Source organism: Oncorhynchus nerka, linkage group LG14, assembly GCF_034236695.1.
Source record: "Oncorhynchus nerka isolate Pitt River linkage group LG14, Oner_Uvic_2.0, whole genome shotgun sequence".
NCBI lineage: Eukaryota > Metazoa > Chordata > Actinopteri > Salmoniformes > Salmonidae > Oncorhynchus > Oncorhynchus nerka.
The window spans coordinates 88,988,931-89,012,571 of record NC_088409.1 but is presented as its reverse complement, the minus strand read 5'-3'; the positions used below and the strand labels follow the sequence as shown (position 1 = coordinate 89,012,571).

At 43.2% G+C, this 23,641-nt stretch overlaps 1 protein-coding gene across 1 annotated transcript in view; it reads left to right on the top strand.

Annotated features, from left to right (window-relative positions):
* The window catches only part of LOC115142226 (metabotropic glutamate receptor 5-like), a 130,238-nt gene that overhangs the window by 18,633 nt on the left and 87,964 nt on the right, over window positions 1-23,641 (top strand). Inside the window, exons 4-5 of the mRNA XM_065000518.1 lie at window positions 11,127-11,201; window positions 11,461-11,635. Of these exons, the coding sequence (XP_064856590.1) occupies window positions 11,127-11,201; window positions 11,461-11,635 (250 nt within the window). The remainder of the gene's footprint in view (window positions 1-11,126; window positions 11,202-11,460; window positions 11,636-23,641) is intronic.

The following is a 23,641-nucleotide window of genomic DNA, read 5'->3' as shown; positions in this document are numbered from 1 at the left end:
CTTCTCCTCTGCAGCAGAGGTAACTCTGGGTCTTCCATTCCTGTGGCGGTCCTCATGAGAGACAGTTTCATCACAGCACTTGATGTTTTTTTTTTTTCTTTCAGTTCTTGAAATGTTCTGTATTGACTGACCTTAATTTAACTTCTCTTTGCTTATTTGAGCTGTTCTTGCCATAATATTGACTTGGTCTTTTACCAAATAGGGCTATTTTCTGTATACTACCGCTACCTTGTCACAACAAAACTGATTGGCTCAAACACATTAAAAAGGAAAGAAATTCCACAAATTAACTTCTAACAAGGCACACCTGTTAATTGAAATGCATTCCAGGTGACTATGTCATGGAGCTGGTTGAGAGAATGCCAAGATTGTACAAAGCTTTCATCAAGGCAAAGGGTGGCTACTTTGAAGAATCTCAAATATAAAATATATTTGGATTTGTTTAACACTTTCTTTTGGTTACTACATGATTCCATATGTGTTATTTCATAGTTTTGATGTCTTCACTATTATTCGTCAATGTATAAAATAGTAAAAATAAAGAAAAAGCCTTGAATGAGTAGGTGTGTCCAAACTTTTGACTGGTACTGTCTATTTGTTTTAGGGCTGTGTGTTTTTATTGAGATAGGACAGCGAAGAGGAGAAAGGAAAGGCAGGAGAAATGATCAGAAGGACACGGGTCAGATTTGAACCCATAGTGGCTGTGGTAGTAACCACTGGACCATACAGGCCATGCATCTCGACAGTCTAAAGTGGTCTCCTGGGGCCCTTTCCTGTGTTAAATAGTTGAACTGGTGGGCGCTATTTCCTATTTGTCATCTATGTTATACCTCACTGTTAGCAGTTGATGTTATTCTTCAATAACACAGACCTCAAAGAAAATCAGGGGGAGGAAAATAGCTTTATTCAAAGAGAACAAATCATGTGGGGAGGTAGATGGTAGATGTTCATTCTCCCCTGTCCTCAGTGGTTCTCTCCTGAGATTCTCTCCACAGAACAAAGGGACAGGGTGTAGTTTTATAACCCAGCCTTGGCCTGTGGTTGATCAATTACAATTCCTTGCAATAACACTGGGCCAATGGCCAAATAACAAGTATCCTATTTCAGTTTCAATGTATAAACAATTTGGACCAATGAGAACTTGCCATGTAGCTATGAGTCCCGGACTGAAATTCCTCCCATGTGTCTGACCTATTGATCAATACTTCCCTATTACAGAACAAAACACAATTTTCTTTGATCATTAGTAATCTATTGACCTCTCGTCCTCTGCGTTGTGTATTTATCTTCAAAATATTCTTACATCACCCGTGACTTCAAGTGACTACGGATGACGGAGAAACCAGAGAGGAAATAACACTGAACGAGAAGATGAGGAGATCTGAGTGGAGGAGAATGAGCTGAGAAGAGATGAGGGGTGGTCAGGTGTTTCTAGTGTGAGCCAGAGTCCTGGTGAGAATTGGTTTGTCCTGAGCAGATAATTGCCATTGTGATGGGAACGGCTGTGACACAGCTGAGACCGAATGGAGAGCACATTATGTGTTGTTGGCTGCTGTTCCGCTCTGCTCACTTCTGTGTCTATAAAGCTATTATATTGTGTATAGAGATATATGTTTCTCTGCTCTCTGTTTTCCTCACTCCCGCCAGGAAGCAGGCTCTCCTTAGCTCTCTCACTGTGTCTTTGTGCATAGATGTGTGTGTTTCACAAATGATTCCCTGTTTTACTGGTTACATGTTATCGGGCTGGAGTGTGTGCGTGTTTACCCACATAAAAAATACTATAGTATACTGTAAATAGTGTAGTATTACTATATTTATATACTATAGTATTCACTGTAGTGTTTTTGTGGACTTTACTGTAGTATGACTGTTTACTGTAGTTTTTTTTGCGGACTCTACTGTAGTATACTATAGTGTTCACTGTAGTGTTTTTGTGGACTTTACTGTAGTATGACTGTTTACTGTAGTTTTTTTTGCGGACTCTACTGTAGTATACTGTAGTATTCACTGGACATTTTAACATTTAACATATGTCATTTAGCAGACGCTCTTATCCAGAGCGACTTACAGTAGTGAGTGCATCCATTTTCATACTTAATATTGATACATAGTATTGAAAATATATGCACTCTGTAAATTACTGTAGTTTTGTTAGTGCTACCTACTGTAAGTAGACTGGAGTCTGAACAAAACTTCTGTTTTGTATACTACAACATAATATAGGATATAGTAAGTACTACACATGATTGAGGGATACTACAGTGTGTAGTATAGTATTCTACAGTATACTACAACATAATATAGGATATAGTAAGTACTACACACGATTGAGGGATACTACAGTGTGTAGTATAGTATTCTACAGTATACTACAACATAATATAGTATATAGTAAGTACTACACATGATTGAGGGATACTACAGTGTGTAGTATAGTATTCTACAGTATACTACAACATAATATAGTATATAGTAAGTACTACACATGATTGAGGGATACTACAGTGTGTAGTATAGTATTCTACAGTATACTACAACATAATATAGGATATAGTAAGTACTACACATGATTGAGGGATACTACAGTGTGTAGTATAGTATTCTACAGTATACTACAACATAATATAGGATATAGTAAGTACTACACACGATTGAGGGATACTACAGTGTGTAGTATAGTATTCTACAGTATACTACAACATAATATAGTATATAGTAAGTACTACACATGATTGAGGGATACTACAGTGTGTAGTATAGTATTCTACAGTATACTACAACATAATATAGTATATAGTAAGTACTACACATGATTGAGGGATACTACAGTGTGTAGTATAGTATTCTACAGTATACTACAACATAATATAGGATATAGTAAGTACTACACATGATTGAGGGATACTACAGTGTGTAGTATAGTATTCTACAGTATACTACAACATAATATAGGATATAGTAAGTACTACACATGATTGAGGGATACTACAGTGTGTAGTATAGTATTCTACAGTATACTACATACAGTTGAAGTCGGAAGTTTACACCTTAGCCAAATACATTTAAACTCAGTTTTCACAATTCCTGACATTTAATCCTAGTAAAAATTCCCTGTCTTGAGGTCAGTTAGGATCACCACTTTATTATAAGACTGTGAAATGTCAGAATAATAGTAGAGAGAATGATTTATTTCAGCTTTTATTTATTTCATTACATTCACAGTGGGTCAGAAGTTTACATACACTCAATTAGTATTTGGTAACATTGCCTTTAAATTGTTTAACCTGTGTCAAACGTTCTGGGTAGCCTTCCACAAGCTTCCCACAATAAGTTGGGTGAATGTTGGCCCATTCCTCCTGACAGAACTGGTGTAACTGAGTCAGGTATGCCTCCTCGCTTGCACACACTTTTTCAGTTCTGCCCACAAATTATCTATGGGATTGAGGTCAGGGCTTTGTGATGGCCACTCCAATACCTTGACTTTGTTGTCCTTAAGCTATTTTGCCACAACTTTGGAGGTATGCTTGGGGTCATTGTCCATTTGGAAGACCAATTTGTGACCAAGCTTTAACTTCCTGACTGATGTCTTGAGATGTTGCTTCAATATATCCACATAATCTTTCTTCATGATGCCATCAATTTTGTGAAGTGCACCAGTCCCTCCTGCAGCAAAGCACCCCCACAACATGATGCTGCCACCCCCACAGCATGATGCTGCCACCCCCGTGCTTCAAAGTTGGGATGGTGTTATTTGGCTGGCAAACATCCCCATTTTTCCTCCAAACATAACGTTGGTCATTATGGCCAAACAGTTCTATTTGTGTTTCATCAGACCAGAGGACATTTCTCCAAAATGTATGATCTTTGTCCCCATGTGCAGTTGTAAACCGTAGTCTGGCTTTTTTTTATGGTGGCTATGGAGCAGTGGCTTCTTCCTTGCTGAGCGGCCTTTCAGGTTATGCCGATATTGGAATCGTTTTACTGTGGATATAGATACTTTCGTACCTGTTTCTTCCAGCATCCTTTGCTCTGTTGTGCTCTATTGTTCTTTTCGCACCACAGTACGTTAATCTCTAGGAGACAGAACGCTTCTCCTTCCTGAGCAGTCTGATGGCTACGTGGTCCCATTGCACAATCAACTTAGTGTATGTAAAATTCTGACCCACTGGAATTGTGATACAGTGAATTATAAGTGAAATAATCTGTCCATAAACAATTGTTGGATAAATTACTTGTGTTATGCACAAAGTAGATGTCCTAACCGACTTGCCAAAACTATAGTTTGTTAATTAACAACAAATTTGTGGAGTGGTTGAAAAACAAGTTGTAATGACTCCAACCTAAGTGTATGTAAACTTCCCACTTCAACTGTATTACTATAGCATTATATAGATTTCTATAGTAAGTACTAAGGTATTCTATAGTAAACTGTAGCATTTTGTCATGTGGGGATTTGAGTGTGTTTATGTGTGTGTATCCTGTAGGTGGTGTCATGTCAGGGTCTAAAGAATCTTCTCTCCTCTGATCTCCGTGGCAACATCTGTTCTCTGTCACCGGAATTTACAGCGTCAGACACATCACATAGCCTGGCCCCGGACACAATGCATGTCTGTGAATTTGTGCTTATTAAGTGTCTGTATTTGTGTGTAAGTGTCTGTTGGCTTGGACATGGGCATACGTGTGTTTGAGTGTGTGTATGTAATGTGTGGTATGGGGTGAGCGTGTGTGAGTGTGTGTGTGAGTGTGTGTGTGTGTGTGTAAGGGGTTGGGCTGTCGGTGCCATCTGTCTCCTGCTCCTCTCACTGAGACACTAATTACAGGACTTTACACGTTGCCCTGCTACCCAAGACCACACACAAGCACACGCACACACACACGCACACCAGAGGATGCTGGTGGGAGGAGCTATAAGAGGACGGGCTTATTGTAATAACTGGAATGGAATCAGTGGAACGGAGTCAAACATGTTGTTTTCATGTTGTTTTCATGTGTTTTCATGTGTTTTCATGTTGTTTTCATCTGTTTTCCAGTTTTAATGTCACGTGCACAAGGACAGTGAAATGCCTTTCTGGCCAGCTCAACAATGCACTTATCAACATCAACCTAATACCAAAACACACAATAAGAAATAAGAAAAATAGGAGAAAGTAAGAAGCTATACTGTATATATACAGGGTCAGTTCCAGTACCATATTAACAATGTGATAGAGGTAGATATCTATAGTGGTAAGTTGACTAGGCATCAGGAAATATGATAAACAGAGTAGCAGCAGCATAGATGAGGATTGTATGTGAGCGTGTGTGTGTGTGTCTCGATAGTATAAATGTACGTGCATATCATTTGTGTGTGTGAGCAAATTAAGTCGATAAAAGATTGTACTGTGCAGCCGTCTTCATCAACCTGGCCAAGGTTTTTGACTCTGTCAATCACTGTATTCTTATCAGCAGACTCAACAGCCTTTGTTTCTCAAATGACTGCTTTGCCTGGTTCACCAACTACTTCTGAGTTAGAGTTCAGTGTGTCAAATCCGAGGGCCTGTTGTCCGGACCTCTGGCAGTCTCTATGGGGGTACCACAGGGTTCAATTCTCGGGCCGACTCTTTTCTCTGTATATATCAAAGATGTCGCTCTTGCTGTGGGTGATTCCCTGATCCACCTCTACGCAGACAACACCATTCTGTATACATCTGGCCCTTCTTTGGACACTGTGTTAACAAACCTCCAAACCTCCAAACTTTAATGCCATATAACACTCCTTCCGTGGCCTCCAACTGCTCTTAAACTCTAGTAAAACTACAGTGCCTTGCGAAAGTATTCGGCCCCCTTGAACTTTGCGACCTTTTGCCACATTTCAGGCTTCAAACATAAAGATATAAAACTGTATTTTTTGTGAAGAATCAACAACAAGTGGGACACAATCATGAAGTGGAACGACATTTATTGGATATTTCAAACTTTTTTAACAAATCAAAAACTGAAAAATTGGGCGTGCAAAATTATTCAGCCCCCTTAAGTTAATACTTTGTAGCGCCACCTTTTGCTGCGATTACAGCTGTAAGTCGCTTGGGGTATGTCTCTATCAGTTTTGCACATCGAGAGACTGACATTTTTTCCCATTCCTCCTTGCAAAACAGCTCGAGCTCAGTGAGGTTGGATGGAGAGCATTTGTGAACAGCAGTTTTCAGTTCTTTCCACAGATTCTCGATTGGATTCAGGTCTGGACTTTGACTTGGCCATTCTAACACCTGGATATGTTTATTTTTGAACCATTCCATTGTAGATTTTGCTTTATGTTTTGGATCATTGTCTTGTTGGAAGACAAATCTCCGTCCCAGTCTCCTGTATTTGGCTCCATCCATCTTCCCATCAATTTTAACCATCTTCCCTGTCCCTGCTGAAGAAAAGCAGGCCCAAACCATGATGCTGCCACCACCATGTTTGACAGTGGGGATGGTGTGTTCAGGGTGATGAGCTGTGTTGCTTTTACGCCAAACATAACGTTTTGCATTGTTGCCAAAAAGTTCAATTTTGGTTTCATCTGACCAGAGCACCTTCTTCCACATGTTTGGTGTGTCTCCCAGGTGGCCTGTGGCAAACTTTAAACGACACTTTTTATGGATATCTTTAAGAAATGGCTTTCTTCTTGCCACTCTTCCATAAAGGCCAGATTTGTGCAATATACGACTGATTGTTGTCCTATGGACAGAGTCTCCCACCTCAGCTGTAGATCTCTGCAGTTCATCCAGAGTGATCATGGGCCTCTTGGCTGCATCTCTGATCAGTCTTCTCCTTGTATGAGCTGAAAGTTTAGAGGGACGGCCAGGTCTTGGTAGATTTGCAGTGGTCTGATACTCCTTCCATTTCAATATTATCGCTTGCACAGTGCTCCTTGGGATGTTTAAGCTTGGGAAATATTTTTGTATCCAAATCCGGCTTTAAACTTCTTCACAACAGTATCTCGGACCTGCCTGGTGTGTTCCTTGTTCCTTACACTGTGTATAAGACAGTAGTTTTGGAATTGTTAGTTAGATTACTTGTTGGTTATCACTGCATTGTCGGAACTAGAAGCACAAGCATTTCGCTACACTCGCATTAACATCTGCTAACCATGTGTATGTGACAAATAAAATTTGATTTGATTTGATTTGATGATGCTCTCTGCGGTTTTAACGGACCTCTGAGACTATCACAGTGCAGGTGCATTTATACGGAGACTTGATTACACACAGGTGGATTGTATTTATCATCATTAGTCATTTAGGTCAACATTGGATCATTCAGAGATCCTCACTGAACTTCTGGAGAGAGTTTGCTGCACTGAAAGTAAAGGGGCTGAATAATTTTGCACGCCCAATTTTTCAGTTTTTGATTTGTTAAAAAAGTTTGAAATATCCAATAAATAATAAATGTCGTTCCTCTTCATGATTGTGTCCCACTTGTTGTTGATTCTTCACAAAAAAAATACAGTTTTATATCTTTATGTTTGAAGCCTGAAATGTGGCAAAAGGTCGCAAAGTTCAAGGGGGCCGAATACTTTCGCAAGGCACTGTAAATGCATGCTCTTCAACCGTTCGCTGCCCGCAACCGCCTGCCCGATGAGCATCATTACTCTTGGCGGTTCTGACTTAGAATATGTGGGCAACTGCCTAGGCATCTGTCTAGACTGTAAACTCTCCTTCCAGACTCATATTAAACATCTCCAATCCAAAGTTAAATCTAGAATTGGCTTCATATTTTGCAACAAAGTCTCCTTCACTCATGCTGCCAAACGTACCCTCGTAAAACTGACTATCCAACCGATCCTCGACTTTGGCGATGTCATTTACAAAATAGCCTCCAACACTCTACTCAGCAAACTGGATGCAGTCTATTACAGTGCCACCAAAGCCCCATATACCCCCCACCACTGCAACCTGTATGCTCTAATCAGCTGGCCCCTGCTTCATATTGGTTGCCAGACCCACTGGCTCCAGGTCATCTATAAGTCTTTGCTAGGTAAAGCTCCGCCTTATCTCAGCTCACTGGTCACGGTAACAACACCCAATACCTGCTTGAGCACGTGCCCCAGCAGGTATATCTCACTGGTCATCCCCAAAGCCAACACTGTCACGACTTCTCCGTCGATGCCTCTCCTTGTTCGGGCGGTGTTCGGCGGTCGAAGTCGCCGGTCTTCTAGCCATCGCTGATCCATTTTTCATTTTCCATTTGTGTTGTCTTGTTTTCCCACACACCTGGTTTCATTTCCCTCATTATGTGTTGTGTATTTAGCCCTCTGTTTCCCCCATGTCTTTGTGATTGTTTATTGTTAGGTCGGTATGTTTCCGGCTGGTTTATTCCCGGGTGCTGTTTTACCCGTGTTTAGTCACAACCGCTATTTTGTTCGCACAATGGGTTTGTTTTTCATTTATTTTTAATTTTTTAATGTATCTGTTATTTTACCAGGTAAGTTGACTGAGAACACGTTCTCATTTTCAGCAACAACCTGGGGAATAGTTACAAGAGAGAGGAGGGGGATGAATGAGCCAATTGTAAACTGGGGATGATTAGGTGACCGTGATGGTTTGAGGGCCAGATTGGGAATTTAGCCAGGACACCGGGGTTAACACCCCTACTCTTACGATAAGTGCCATGTGAACTTTAATGATCTCAGAGAGTCAGGACACCCGTTTAACGTCCCATCTGAAAGACGGCACCCTACACAGGGCAGTGTCCCCAATCACTGCCCTAGGACATTGGGATATTTTTTGACCAGAGGAAAGAGTGCCTCCTACTGGCCCTCCAACACCACTTCCAGCAGCATCTGGTCTCCCATCCAGGAACTGACCACCGTTACTTTGTGCTATTACCTTTATTAAAAGTGCGTTGTTCACTTTCTCTGCTCTCCTGCGCCTGACTTCATGCACAAGCTACACCCACCGCCTGACAAACACCTGCTTTGGCCGCCTTTCCTTCCAGTTCTCTGCTGCCAATGACTGGAACGAATTGCAAAAATCGCTGAAGCTGGAGACTTATATTTCCCTCACTAACTTTAAACATCAGCTATCTGAGCAGCTAACCGATCACTGCAGCTGTACATAGCCCATCTGTAAATAGCCCATCCAATCTACCTACCTCATCCCCAAATTGTTTTATTTACTTTTCTGCTCTTTTGCACACCAGTATATCTACTTGCACATCATCATCTGCACATCTATCACTCCAGTGTTAATCTGATAAATTGTAATTATTTGCTCCTATGGCCTATTTATTGCCTACCTCCTCATGCCTTTTGAACACACTGTATATAGACTTTCTTTTCTCTACTGAGTCATTGACTTGTTTATTGTGTTATTGGCTTGTTTATTGTTAACTCCATGTGTAACTCTGTGTTGTTGTCTGTGTCACACTGCTTTGCTTTATCCTGGCCAGGTCGCAGTTGTAAATGAGAACTTGTTCTCAACTAGCCTACCTGGTTAAATGAAGGTGAAATAAAAAATAAAATAAGAAAGTGTGTATGTGTGTGAAGTCCCGTGACTGTGCATAATGTAAAAATAAAAATAAAATACACGAGTAAACTCAGATAGTCCGTGTAGCCATTTTGTTAGCTACAGTCATGGCTTGGAGATAGAAGCTGTTCAGGAGCCTGTTGGTGTCAGACTTGATGCATCAGTACGGAAGCAGAGAACAGTCTATGGCTTGGGTGGCTGGAGTCTTTAACAATTTTCCTGGGCCTTCCTTTCACGTCGCCTGATGTACTGACTGATGTACTGACTGATGTACTGACTGATGTACTGACTGATGTACTGACTGATGTACTGACTGATGTACTGACTGATGTACTGACTGATGTACTGACTGATGTACTGACTGATGTACTGACTGATGTACTGAGCTGTTTAATGTGTTTGGTACCATTCTATTGATTCCATTCCAGCCATTACAATGAGCCCATCCTCCAATAGCTCCTCCCACCAGCCTCCTCTGACCAACACACACACAGGATTTTACACATGGCTAAATGGGCTCTGCTCCTGCTAACTACAGCAGTACAGATCTGATACTATTACATTGTACATTCTCTGTGTAATCATTTGGCGTTTGGAGCCCACTGGGACCTGTGAGGGAATCAGAGCTGGGAGATTAATGATCTTGTGAAAAAACTGATAAGAAAAAATTGATGAAGATGAAGGAGAGAATAAAATAGAAGGAGAGATGAAGGAGACGGTGAGATGGAAAGACAGGGAGAACAAGAGAGAGAAAGAGAAGGGAATCCTATCAAACACTGTCACCATGCACTTCCCTTCATTTGCATCAATTCCAGGTCATCCACTTCCTCTTCTTATCTGCTATTTATTTATTTATTTTATTTAACCTTTATTTAACTAGGCAAGTCAGTTAATAACAACAAATTATTTTAAAAATTACAGCCTACCCTGGTCAAACCCTAACGACGCTGGGCCAATTGTGCACCGGCCTATGGGACTCTCTGTCTCTGTCTCTGTCTCTGTCTCTCTCTCTCTCTCTCTCTCTCTCTCTCTCTCGCTCTCTCTCGCTCTCTCTCGCTCTCTCTCGCTCTCTCTCGCTGTCTCTCTGTCTCTGTCTCTGTCTCTGTCTCTGTCTCTGTCTCTCTGTCTCTGTCTCTCGCTCTCTCTCGCTCTCTCTCGCTCTCTCTCGCTGTCTCTCTGTCTCTGTCTCTGTCTCTCTGTCTCTGTCTCTGTCTCTCTCTCTCTCTCGCTCGCTCTCGCTCTCTCTCTGTCTCTGTCTCTGTCTCTGTCTCTGTCTCTGTCTGTCTCTCTGTCTCTGTCTCTCGCTCTCTCTCGCTCTCTCTCGCTCTCTCTCGCTCTCTCTCGCTGTCTCTCTGTCTCTGTCTCTGTCTCTGTCTCTCTCTCTCTCTCGCTCTCTCTCTCTCTGTCTCTGTCTCTGTCTCTGTCTCTCTCTCTCTCTGTCTCTGTCTCTGTCTCTCTCTCTCTCTCTCTCTCTGTCTCTCTCTTTCTCTCTCTTTCTCTCTCTGTGTGTCTTCATTTAGAACTGAGACTATTACTCTCGTTGAGCATTCTATACATTAAACATGTAATCTCTTCCTCTCTTCCTCTCTTTCCCCGGCCCCTCTCTTCCTGTCACTCACCGCCCTCTCTCCTGTCTCCTAGGTAACTACGGGGAGAGTGGGATGGAGGCATTCAAGGATATGGCTGCCAAGGAGGGCATCTGCATCGCCCACTCTGGTAAGCTCCTAGTGGTGATGTCATTAACCAGGAAGTACATCTAGTGTGCGTGCCACATGGAACCACCTCAGGGCAGATTACATCCTATTTAGTGCACTAGTTTTATCTCCAGCCATGTGCAAAAATAGTGCACTATGTGGTGAACAAGATATTAGGTAAGTTTCCCTTGGGGAAATTACATGAAGTGAAACAGGGACAATTAAATGACTTCTAAAGCTCCTTGATCACTTACCTCATCTCCTGATGTGTCCTATGATAGGTAAGATCTGGAGCAACGCAGGGGAGAAGAGTTTTGATAGGCTGCTGGAGCGTCTCAGAACCCACCTGCCCAAGGCCAGGGTGGTAGCCTGTTTCTGTGAGGGCATGACAGTCAGGAACATCCTCATGGCCATGAGACGACAGGGACTGGTGGGGGAGTTCCTACTGGTCGGCAGGTTAGTGGACACTGGAACTGCAGAGATACACACAAACACATACTGATACGCACACACCACACTGTACACATTGAGTGTTTGTGTGTGGTGTGAGGGTATGAGTGAGGGGATTGGATTGGATAGGAGGGTAAGATAATACATATGTGGAGACAGAGAGAGGTGAACTATTGTAGGAGGGTATGGCTAGGTCCTCTGAGTATATTTGCAAATAGGATCTAAAGAATTACCAGCTCTCTACCCCCACCCACCCCACTCTCTCTCTCTGCTACTCTCTCTCTCTCCCTCTCTCTCTCTCTCTCTCTCTCTCTATCTCTATCTCTCTCTCCTCTATCTCTCTCTCTCTCTCTCTGCTACTCTCTCTCTCTGCTACTCTCTCTCTCTCCCTCTCTCTCTCTCCCTCTCTCTCTCTCTCTCTCTCTCTCTCTCTCTCTCTCTCTCTCTCTCCTCTCCCTCCTTCACTCTCTCTCTCTCTCTCTCCTCTCCCTCCTTCACTCTATCTCTCTCTCCTCTATCTCTCTCTCCTCTCTCTCTGCTACTCTCTCTCTCACTCTCTCTCTCTCTCCTCTCCCTCTCTCTCTCTCTCTCTCTCTCTCTCTCTCTCTCTCTCTCTGTCCTCTCTGTCTCTCTCTCTCTCTCTCTCCTCTCCCTCTCTCTCTCTCTCTCTCTCTCTCTCCTCTCTCTCTCTGCTACTCTCTCTCTCGCTCCTCTCCCTCCTTCACTCTCTCCTCTCTCTCTCTCTCTCTGCTACTCTCTCTCTCGCTCCTCTCCCTCCTTCACTCTCTCTCTCTCTCTCTCTCTCTCTCCTCTCCCTCCTTCACTCTGTCTCTCTCTCCTCTCTCTCTCTCTCTCTCCCTCTCTGTCTCTCTCTCTCTCTCTCTCCTCTCCCTCTCTCTCTCTCTCTCTCCCTCTCTCTCCTCTCTCTCTCTCTCTCTGCTACTCTCTCTCTCTCTCCTCTCCCTCCTTCACTCTCTCTCTCTCTCTCTCTCTCTATCTCTCTCTCTCTCTCTCTCTCCTCTCCCTCCTTCACTCTCTCTCTCTCTCTCCTCTCTCTCTCTGCCCTCTCTCTCTCTCCTCTCCCTCTCTCTCTCCCTCTCTGTATGCATCTTCTCTCTACCACATTCTCTGTCTTCCTCTCTGCCCCTAGCAGCACTGCTTTGTTCTACTTCTGTCTTGTGCCCCCCACCCCCAAGACTTCCGAGGTGTTTCTGCTCGAGGCACAGACCCCACCCCATCCCACAATGCACTAGGGGACAACTGCTTCCTCTGCATGTGTGTGTGTGTATATGCATGTATGTATGTGTGTATGTGGGTGTGAGGCAGACAGGCAGAGTCGGTGTGTGTGTATGTATGTATGTATGTGTGTGTGGGTGTGAGGCAGACAGGCAGAGTAGGTGTGTGTGTATGTGTGTGCATGCCAAGTTCGCTCTGGCCTCTTGTTGCCATGCCAACCTTTTAATTAACATAGTCCTAATCATTTCAGCACCATTAAGAATAGAGATAGGATAACATGACATGTGAGTCTATCTAATGTTAAAGTCATTACATTTAATTTCTATTCCATTCTATTTATCCCTTCAGTAACCTTACCTGAATAGCAGAGTGATCATCATCATCATCATCATCATCATCATCATCATCATCGATACCATGCTCTTCATTCACTTAGTAACTGGGAGGCAGGTATGTAAACACATCAGGAGGAAAGTCATTCAATCACTTGTATAAGTGTCTTTACCAATCCATTTGTCACTAAGTGCTGAACAGCAACCCGACCCCCTAGATGGGATCACTGCCTCACACTCTGAAGGACCTCAACCTCCCAGCATTATTACTACCTGCAACCTGCACCTGTTTCCTGCCAGGGATCTATAGTGACTCACGTTATCCCATCACACTGGCCCCACCCACCTGTCACTCATCTCATGGTTCCAATCACCATGGCAACAGCCAGGCAGGCTGCTAATGCTATCACACTAACAGGATGTAACTAAAGAGTGAGTGGGTGCTGTAAGTGTGTTTATGTCCCTCCATTGTGGAAAGGAAGAGGAAAAGAGTGAGGCAGAGATTGGGGAGAGAGAGACAGAGAGAGAGAGAGATAGAGAGGGTAAGAGAAAGAGAGGGTAGGACACAGACAGAGAGGGTAGGAGAAAGAGAGGGTAGGAGAAGACAGGGTAGGAGACACAGAGAGGGTAGGAGACAGATAGCGAGGGGAGGAGAGAGATAGCGAGGGTAGGAAACAGACAACGAGGGTAGGAGACAGACGGCGAGGGTAGGAGACAGACAGAGAGGGTAGGAGACAGATAGTGAGGGTAGGAGACAGAGAGGGTAGGAGACAGACAGCAAGGATAGGAGACAGACAGCGAGGGTAGGAGACAGAGAGGGTAGGAGACAGATAGCGAGGGTAGGAGACAGATAGCGAGGGTAGGAGACAGAGAGGGTAGGAGACAGAGAGGGTAGGAGACAGACAGCAAGGATAGGAGACAGACAGCGAGGGTAGGAGACAGAGAGGGTAGGAGACAGAGAGGGTAGGAGACAGATAGCGAGGGTAGGAGACAGAGAGGGTAGGAGACAGAGAGGGTAGGAGACAGGGAATCAATCTACTTAATGTGAAGATGTACAAACTATTTCTCTCTCCTTCACACACCATCCCAGTCACCTATAAGTCTCAATTGGTGAGAAAGACCAGTCACTCCTCAGTAACCATCCAACCTGTCAAACTCACCAGAGTTGATTATAATTACGCTTGTTAATTGAATATCAGCGTTCGTTAGCCTCGCTCTGTGAAAATGGGGGATATTCCCAAATGAAAGATTGTTCCAGGCTGGCACATTTCTGTGCGATGCTCCAAACAGGGGTGGTGCTTTGGATTCCCCCATGAAACTTCACACATTCCGTTTAACTCTGTAATTGCATTACGTCTACACACACACACACACACACACACACACACACACACACACACACACACACACACACACACACACACACACACACAGACCCTTGCGTACACCTGTGTGTGTGTTTGCAGTCTGTTAGTATTGATTCCCTCTCTTCCACCGTCCCTCGTGGCGCCAGCCAGCTATAAACCCAGTAATGAATAGTACTGTTGAGATTAAGGTCCAAAACACCACATACACGTGCACGTGCACACACACACACACATACACACTTTCAGAGTAGCCTATACTGTAGTGTTGGTATATGCAGAAAGAGAGAGAGAGTGAGACAGAGAGAGAGAAAGAGTGTGTGTGTGTGTGCACGATTGGGTAGGTTACTTTCTAAATGTAATCCATTCCAGTTACTAGTTACCTGTCCAAAAACGTAACTGTTGGATTACCCAAACTCAGTAACGTGATCTGATTACTTTCAGTTACTTTTGGAAAACTTCCCCCTGAAATAGCATTAGAAGAAGACATCAAATACATTTGGTGTGTCATCATAGTAGTCTCTGACATCATAGTGGTCTCTGTCATCATAGTAGTCTCTGACATCATAGTAGTCTCTGACGTCATAGTGGTCTCTGACATCATATTGGTCTCTGTCATCATAGTGGTCTCTGACATCATAGTGGTCTCTGACATCATAGGGGTCTCTGACATCATAGGGGTCTCTGACATCATAGTGGTCTCTGACGTCATAGTGGTCTCTGACATCATATTGGTCTCTGTCATCATAGTGGTCTCTGTCATCATAGTGGTCTCTGACATCATAGTGGTCTCTGTCATCATAGTGGTCTCTGACATCATAGGGGTCTCTGACATCATAGGGGTCTCTGACATCATAGTGGTCTCTGTCATCATAGTGGCCTCTGTCATCATGGTGGTTTCTGACATCATAATACATCATTAATGCTGAATTGATGTAATTGGGAAAACAGATAAATGTATTATTTGGCAATCATCCCTTCTGAATTTAAAAGTAATCAAAGAAGTAATCATCTAGTTATTTTTTAAGTACAGTGCCTTCGGAAAGTATTCAGACACCTTGACTTTTTCCACATTTTGTTACGTTACAGCCTTATTCTAAAATGGATGAAAAAAAACAATATTCCTCATCTAGCTACACACAATACCCCATAATGACAAAGCAAAAACAGGTTTTTAGATTTTTTTGCTAATAAAAAAAAATTAAAAAACTGAAATATCAGATTTACGTAAGTATTCAGATCCTTTAGTACTCAGACTCAGTTTACTCAGTTGAAGCACCTTTGGCATCGATTACAGCCTTGACTCTTCTTGGGTATGATGCTACAAACTTGGCACACCTGTATTTGGGGAGTTTCTCCATTCTTCTCTGCTTATCCTCTCAAGCTCTGTCAGGTTGGATGGGGAGCGTCACTGCACAGCTATTTTAAAGCTCTCTCCAGAGATGTTCAATCGGGTTCATGTCCGTGCTCGGTTGTCATGTGCCTTCCGTCTGGCTACTCTACCATAAAGGCCTGATTGGTAGAGTGTTGCAGAAATGGTTGTCCTTCTGGAAGGTTCTCCCATCTCCACAGAGGAACTCTAGAGCTCTGTCAGAGCGACCATTGGGTTCTTGGTCACCTCTCTGACCAAGCCCCTTCTCCCCCGGTTGCTCAGTTTGGCCGAGCGGCCAGCTCTAGGAAGAGTCTTTGTGGTTACAAACTTCTTCCATTTAAGAGAGATGGAGGCCACTGTGTTGTTGGGGACCTTCAATGCTGCAGAAATGTTTTGGTACCTTTCCCCAGATCTGTGTCTCGACACAATCCCGCCTCTGAGCTCTACGGACAATTCCTTCCACCTGGTTTTTGGTCTGACATGCACTGTCAACTGTGGGACCTTATATAAAGAGGTGTTTGCCTTTCAAAATCATATCCAATCAATTGAATTTACCACAATTTACCACAAATCAAGTTGTAGAAACATCTCAAGGATGATCAATAGAAACAGGATGCACCTGAGCTCAATTTAGAGTCTCAGGGTCTGAATACTTATGTAAATAAGTTCTGTAATTTTAATACATTTGCAAAAATGTCTGAAACCTGTTTTTGCTTTGTAATTATGGGGTATTATGTGTATATTTCTGAGGATTTTTTTATTTATTTAATCCATTTTACAATAAGGCTGTTACGTAACAAAATGTTGAAAAAGTCTAGGGGTCTGAATACTTTCCGAAGGTACTGTATCTGTAATCTGATTACAATATTTTATCTGGTAACGTAACCGATTACAGTAAAGAAAAATGTAATCAGATTACATGTAGTCACTTCCTCCCCAACCCTGGGAATATGAGTTGTGTTTCTCAATGCTTTCTGCCTTGCTCTGTTCTGTTGTTATGGGTTTTCCTAAATGCTTCGTCATGCCACTAAATTGTCTCAGTGTGTATGTGTACTCCATCAGTGTGTATGTGTACTCCATCAGTGTGTATGTGTACTCCATCAGTGTGTATGTGTACTCCATCAGTGTGTATGTGTACTCCATCAGTGTGTAGTGTGTACTCCATCAGTGTGTATGTGTACTCCATCAGTGTGTAGTGTGTACTCCATTAGTGTGTATGTGTACTGCATCAGTGCGTAGTGTGTACTGCATCAGTGTGTATGTGTACTGCATCAGTGTGTATGTGTACTCCATCAGTGTGTAGTGTGTACTCCATCAGTGTGTATGTGTACTCCATCAGTGTGTAGTGTGTACTGCATCAGTGTGTAGTGTGTACTCCATCAGTGTGTATGTGTACTCCATCAGTGTGTATGTGTACTCCTCCATCAGTGTGTATGTGTATGTGTACTCCATCAGTGTGTATGTGTACTCCATCAGTGTGTATGTGTATTAGTGTGTATGTGTACTGCATCATCAGTGTGTACTCCATCAGTGTGTATGTGTACTCCATCAGTGTGTAGTGTGTACTCCATCAGTGTGTAGTGTGTACTCCATCAGTGTGTATGTGTACTGCATCAGTGTGTATGTGTACTCCATCAGTGTGTATGTGTACTGCATCAGTGTGTATGTGTACTCCATCAGTGTGCATGTGTACTGCATCAGTGTGTATGTGTACTGCATCAGTGTGCATGTGTACTCCATCAGTGTGTATGTGTACTGCATCAGTGTGTATGTGTACTGCATCAGTGTGTATGTGTACTGCATCAGTGTGTATGTGTACTGCATCAGTGTGTATGTGTACTGCATCAGTGTGTATGTGTACTGCATCAGTGTGTATGTGTACTCCATCAGTGTGTATGTGTACTCCATCAGTGTGTAGTGTGTGTGTACAGTATGTGTGTGTTTGTGTTTCTACTCCCTGAGGAGTTATGGCTCATTGGGCTGCAGTGGATTCTGTGATTCATTATAAATTAACTGGGGTTGCAAAGCTACCACTAGTTTACCAAAGTTAATGCAATCGTAGGCAGTTTGGGTAATTAACAGAAAATCTATGGCGATCTATCGTAACTTTTGTATTTTATACTTGAATAAGTTTCTAGTAGATAGACCATATGGTTCAAGAGAAAATAGCCTAATTCATGAAAAAAGCATGTAATCAACGATGGCATTATTTTATAATATTTGCGCTTTTATCCAAAGCGTCTCACAGTCATGCATTTTGTGTATAGGCGGTCCCGGGAATCGAACCCACTATCCTGCCGTTGCAAGCGCCATGCTCTACCAACGGCTAGAACTCTGCAGCTACTTTTCCAACTATTTAATTTATGTACAACTGCCAGCAGTTTGACATCAAAACATTGACAACAAATACGTACTGACCTAATAAAATAAATAAAAGTGTGTAAAAAAAATATATATATATACAGTACCAGTCTAAAGTTTGTACACACCTACCCTAACACCTACTTTTTATATTTTCTACATTGTAGAATAATAGATAAACCATCAACTCGTGACAACATCAAAACTATGAAATAACACAGATGGAATCATGTACTGTAGTAACCAAAAAAGTGTTAAACAAATCTAAATATAGTTTAGATTTTAGATTCGTCAAAGTAGCCACCCTTTGCCTTGATGACAGCTTTGCACACTCTTGATCCAACTCATCCCAAACCATCTCAATTGGGTTGAGGTCGGGTGATTGTGGAGGCCAGGTCATCTGATGCAGCACTCCATCATTCTCCTTATTGGTCAAATAGCCCTTACACAGCCTGGAGGTGTGTTGGGTCATTGTCCTATTGAAAAACAAATGATAGTCCCACTAATCACAAACCAGATAGGATGGCGTGTTGCTGCGGAATGCTGTGGTAGCCAAGCTGGTTAAATGTGCCTTGAATTCTAAATAAATCACAGACAACAAACCACCCTCACACCAGCAAAGCACACCCACACCATCACACCTCCTCCCCCATGCTTCATGGTAGGAACCACACTTGCGGAGATCATCCGTTCACCTACTCTGTGTCTCACAAAGACACGGCAGTTGGAACCAAAAATCTCAAATTTGGACTCAAGACCAAGGACAGATTCCCACCAATCTAATGTCCATTGCTTGTGTTTTTTGGCCCAAGCAAGTCTCTTCTTCTTATTGGTGTCCTTTAGTAGTGGTTTCTTTGTAGCAATTCGACCATAAAGGCCTGATTCATGCAGTCTCCTCTGATCAGTTGATGTTGAGATGTGTGTTATTTCTGAGGCTGGTAACTCTAATCAACTTATCCTCTGCAGCAGAGGTAACTCTGGGTCTTCCTTTCCTGTAGCGGTCCTCATGAGAGACAGTTTCATCATAGTGCTTGATGGTTTTTGCGACTGCACTTGAAGAAACTTTAAAAGTTCTTGACATTTTCTGTATTGACTGACCTTCATGTCTTAAAGTAATGATGGACTGTTGTTTGTCTTTTCTTATTTGAGCTGTTCTTGCCATAATATGGACTTGGTCTTTTACCAAATAGGGCTATCTTCTGTATACCCCCCTACCTTGTCACATCAAAACTGATTGGCTCAAATGCCTTAAGAAGGAAAGAAATTACACAAATTAGCTTTTAACAAGGCACACCTGTTAAGTGAAATGCATTCCAGGTGACTACCTCATGCAGCTGGTTGAGAGAATGCCAAAAGTGTGCAAAGCTGTCGTCAAGGTAAAGGATGGCTACTTTGAAGAATCTCAAATATATTTGGATTCGTTTAACACTTATTTGGTTACTACATGATTCCATATGTGTTATTTCATAGTTTTGATGTTGTCACTAGTTGATGGTTTATATTAAGGATGTTTTACAGCTTCGTCATTCTATTTTCAATTTTTTATTTTTTATTTAACTAGGCAAGTCATTTCGGAACATATTCTTATTTACACTGACAGCCTAGGAACAGTGGGTTAAATGCCTTGTTCAGGGGCAGAACAACAGATTTGTACCTTGGGGATTCAATCTAGCAGCCTTTCGGTTACTGGCCTAATGCTCTAACCACTAGGCTACCTGCCTCTAACCACTAGGCTACCTGCCTCTAACCACTAGGCTACCTGCCTCTAACCACTAGGCTACCTGCCTCTAACCACTAGGCTACCTGCCGCCCCAAATATCATGCGATAAGGCCAGGGGCTCTTAGACACCTAATCTGAAGTACAAAAAGGTCCACTAGACATCGTGTGACAGGTTACATAAAATCCTTGAAAAATATACAATTCTGGTAGTTTACTGGTAAACTACAGTAATATAACCTCCCTTTGCAACCCTAAAATAAACACTCGGAAGAACACACACACACACACACACACACACACTAGTGATGCGCGGGTTGACTCCTAACTTGCAGTCCCTGCTGTTATACAGTATCTTATGGGAGGGCAGTGTAACGCTCGTCCTCTTCTTCTGACGAGGAGTAAGAGATATTGGACCAATTTTGCAGCGTGGTAAGTGTCCATTTTAATATGTACAACTGAACACTACAAAATACAAAATAACAAAGTGAAAGAACGAAACAGTCCCGTGTGACACAAACACTGATACGCAAAATAATCACCCACAACTCAGGAAAAAAGAACAATGTCGGAGTTTAATTCAATAAGAGATAAGCTGTGAAATGGAGAGTTGAAAATAATGAGAAGGCAGGACCAGAAACCAGGACCAGAAAAGTCATGTTTGGGAAAGATTAGGTGAAGTGGTAGAAGAGGATAATAGCAGTGTAGTGATGTGATGATTGTGAGGCTCTGTACAAATTCAACAGTCACAACACAGGACTTCAAATAGGCCTGTTGCACGTCAAGAGAACTGTAGCCTGCTGTTCAGATGGCTTAAATGGAAACTGAAATCTGGACACTGACTGTAGGTTGATAAACTCTCACATAGCCTTAATATTAACTCCTGCAGAATGAAGCATTTCTTGCAGTAAAATGATACACCAACTGTAGGCTAAATTTTGACTCAGGAACAGGAGTAGAGGAATATGATTTCGTTCAGCATCTTCAGAGAATGTGAATATGCAGTTAGGGACCGTCTGTAAAGATGCTTTCTTTATCAACATCATAAAAACTGTTAGTATTTCAAACACATAAAATATGGATCCAAGTCGACCTGAAATCTGATCAGAAACATGTTGGGTCGTTTTCACAGCTTTGGATTTCCTTACAACTGGTCAAACTGATGTCATTTGGACATTTTGCACAGAAAATCTTTCCCGTTTGTTGTTGTTGTTAGCCTATCGCATTTTCTCCCCGGTCCCTAAACATCTTTGCGCTGTGAAAGAAGCAGAGATGACAGATGTTAACTAAATTGAAGCATTCAATTCTATCGATCAATGACATTATTCTGGTGAGAAAGGGTTTATGTAGTCTTCTAGGGCAACATATAATGACACAAAAGATGCTGCATGTATCTAAATATAGACAAGTTGACTAACAAATAGCCTACAAAAATGTTGGAAATTATTAGCAGAAACATATTTACATCTGCCAAAAAGAATCTGCACCCCCCAGTCAAAGAATCATTCCGTCTCTGACTGTAGCCTACAACACATGTTCTATATTAGCGGGTTACGTTGTAGCCGTCTCTGACTGTAGCCTACAACACATGTTCTATATTAGCGGGTTACGTTGTAGCCGTCTCTGACTGTAGCCTACAACACATGTTCTATATTAGCGGGTTACGTTGTAGCTGTCTCTGACTGTAGCCTACAACACATTTTCTATATTAGCGGGTTACGTTGTAACCGTTTCTGACTGTAGCCTACAACACATGTTCTATATTAGCGGGTTACGTTGTAACTGTCTCTGACTGTAGCCTACAACACATGTTCTATATTAGCGGGTTACGCTGTAGCCGTCTCTGACTGTAGCCTACAACACATGTTCTATATTAGTGGGTTACGTTGTAGCTGTCTCTGACTGTAGCCTACAACACATGTTCTATATTAGCGGGTTACGTTGTAGCCGTCTCTGACTGTAGCCTACAACACATCTTCTATATTAGCGGGTTACGTTGTAGCCGTCTCTGACTGTAGCCTACAACACATGTTCTATATTAGCGGGTTACGTTGTAGCCGTCTCTGACTGTAGCCTACAACACATTTACATTTTACATTTAAGTCATTTAGCAGACGCTCTTATCCAGAGCGACTTACAAATTGGTGCTTTCACCTTATGACATCCAGTGGAACAGCCACTTTACAATAGTGCATCTAGGTCTTTTAAGGGGAGGGGGGGTGAGAAGGATTACTTTATCCTATCCTAGGTATTCCTTAAAGAGGTGGGGTTTCAGGTGTCTCCGGAAGGTGGTGATTGACTCCGCTGTCCTGGCGTCGTGAGGGAGTTTGTTCCACCATTGGGGGGCCAGAGCAGCGAACAGTTTTGACTGGGCTGAGCGGGAACTGTACTTCCTCAGTGGTAGGGAGGCGAGCAGGCCAGAGGTGGATGAACGCAGTGCCCTTGTTTGGGTGTAGGGCCTGATCAGAGCCTGGAGGTACTGAGGTGCCGTTCCCCTCACAGCTCCGTAGGCAAGCACCATGGTCTTGTAGCGGATGCGAGCTTCAACTGGAAGCCAGTGGAGAGAGCGGAGGAGCGGGGTGACGTGAGAGAACTTGGGAAGGTTGAACACCAGCCGGGCTGCGGCGTTCTGGATGAGTTGTAGGGGTTTAATGGCACAGGCAGGAGCCCAGCCAACAGCGAGTTGCAGTAATCCAGACGGGAGATGACAAGTGCCTGGATTAGGACCTGCGCCGCTTCCTGTGTGAGGCAGGGTCGTACTCTGCGGATGTTGTAGAGCATGAACCTACAGGAACGGGCCACCGCCTTGATGTTATTTGAGAACGACAGGGTGTTGTCCAGGATCACGCCAAGGTTCTTAGCGCTCTGGGAGGAGGACACAATGGAGTTGTCAACCGTGATGGCGAGATCATGGAACGGGCAGTCCTTCCCGGGAGGAAGAGCAGCTCCGTCTTGCCGAGGTTCAGCTTGAGGTGATGATCCGTCATCCACACTGATATGTCTGCCAGACATGCAGAGATGCGATTCGCCACCTGGTCGTCAGAAGGGGGAAAGGAGAAGATTAATTGTGTGTCGTCTGCATAGCAATGGTAGGAGAGACCATGTGAGGTTATGACAGAGCCAAGTGACTTGGTGTATAGCGAGAATAGGAGAGGGCCTAGAACAGAGCCCTGGGGGACACCAGTGGTGAGAGCACGTGGTGAGAGACGGATTCTCGCCACGCCACCTGGTAGGAGCGACCTGTCAGGTAGGACGCAATCCAAGCGTGGGCCGCGCCGGAGATGCCCAACTCGGAGAGGGTGGAGAGGAGGATCTGATGGTTCACAGTATCGAAGGCAGCCGATAGGTCTAGAAGGATGAGAGCAGAGGAGAGAGAGTTAGCTTTAGCAGTGCGGAGCGCCTCCGTGATACAGAGAAGAGCAGTCTCAGTTGAATGACTAGTCTTGAAACCTGACTGATTTGGATCAAGAAGGTCATTCTGAGAGAGATAGCGGGAGAGCTGGCCAAGGACGGCACGTTCAAGAGTTTTGGAGAGAAAAGAAAGAAGGGATACTGGTCTGTAGTTGTTGACATCGGAGGGATCGAGTGTAGGTTTTTTCAGAAGGGGTGCAACTCTCGCTCTCTTGAAGA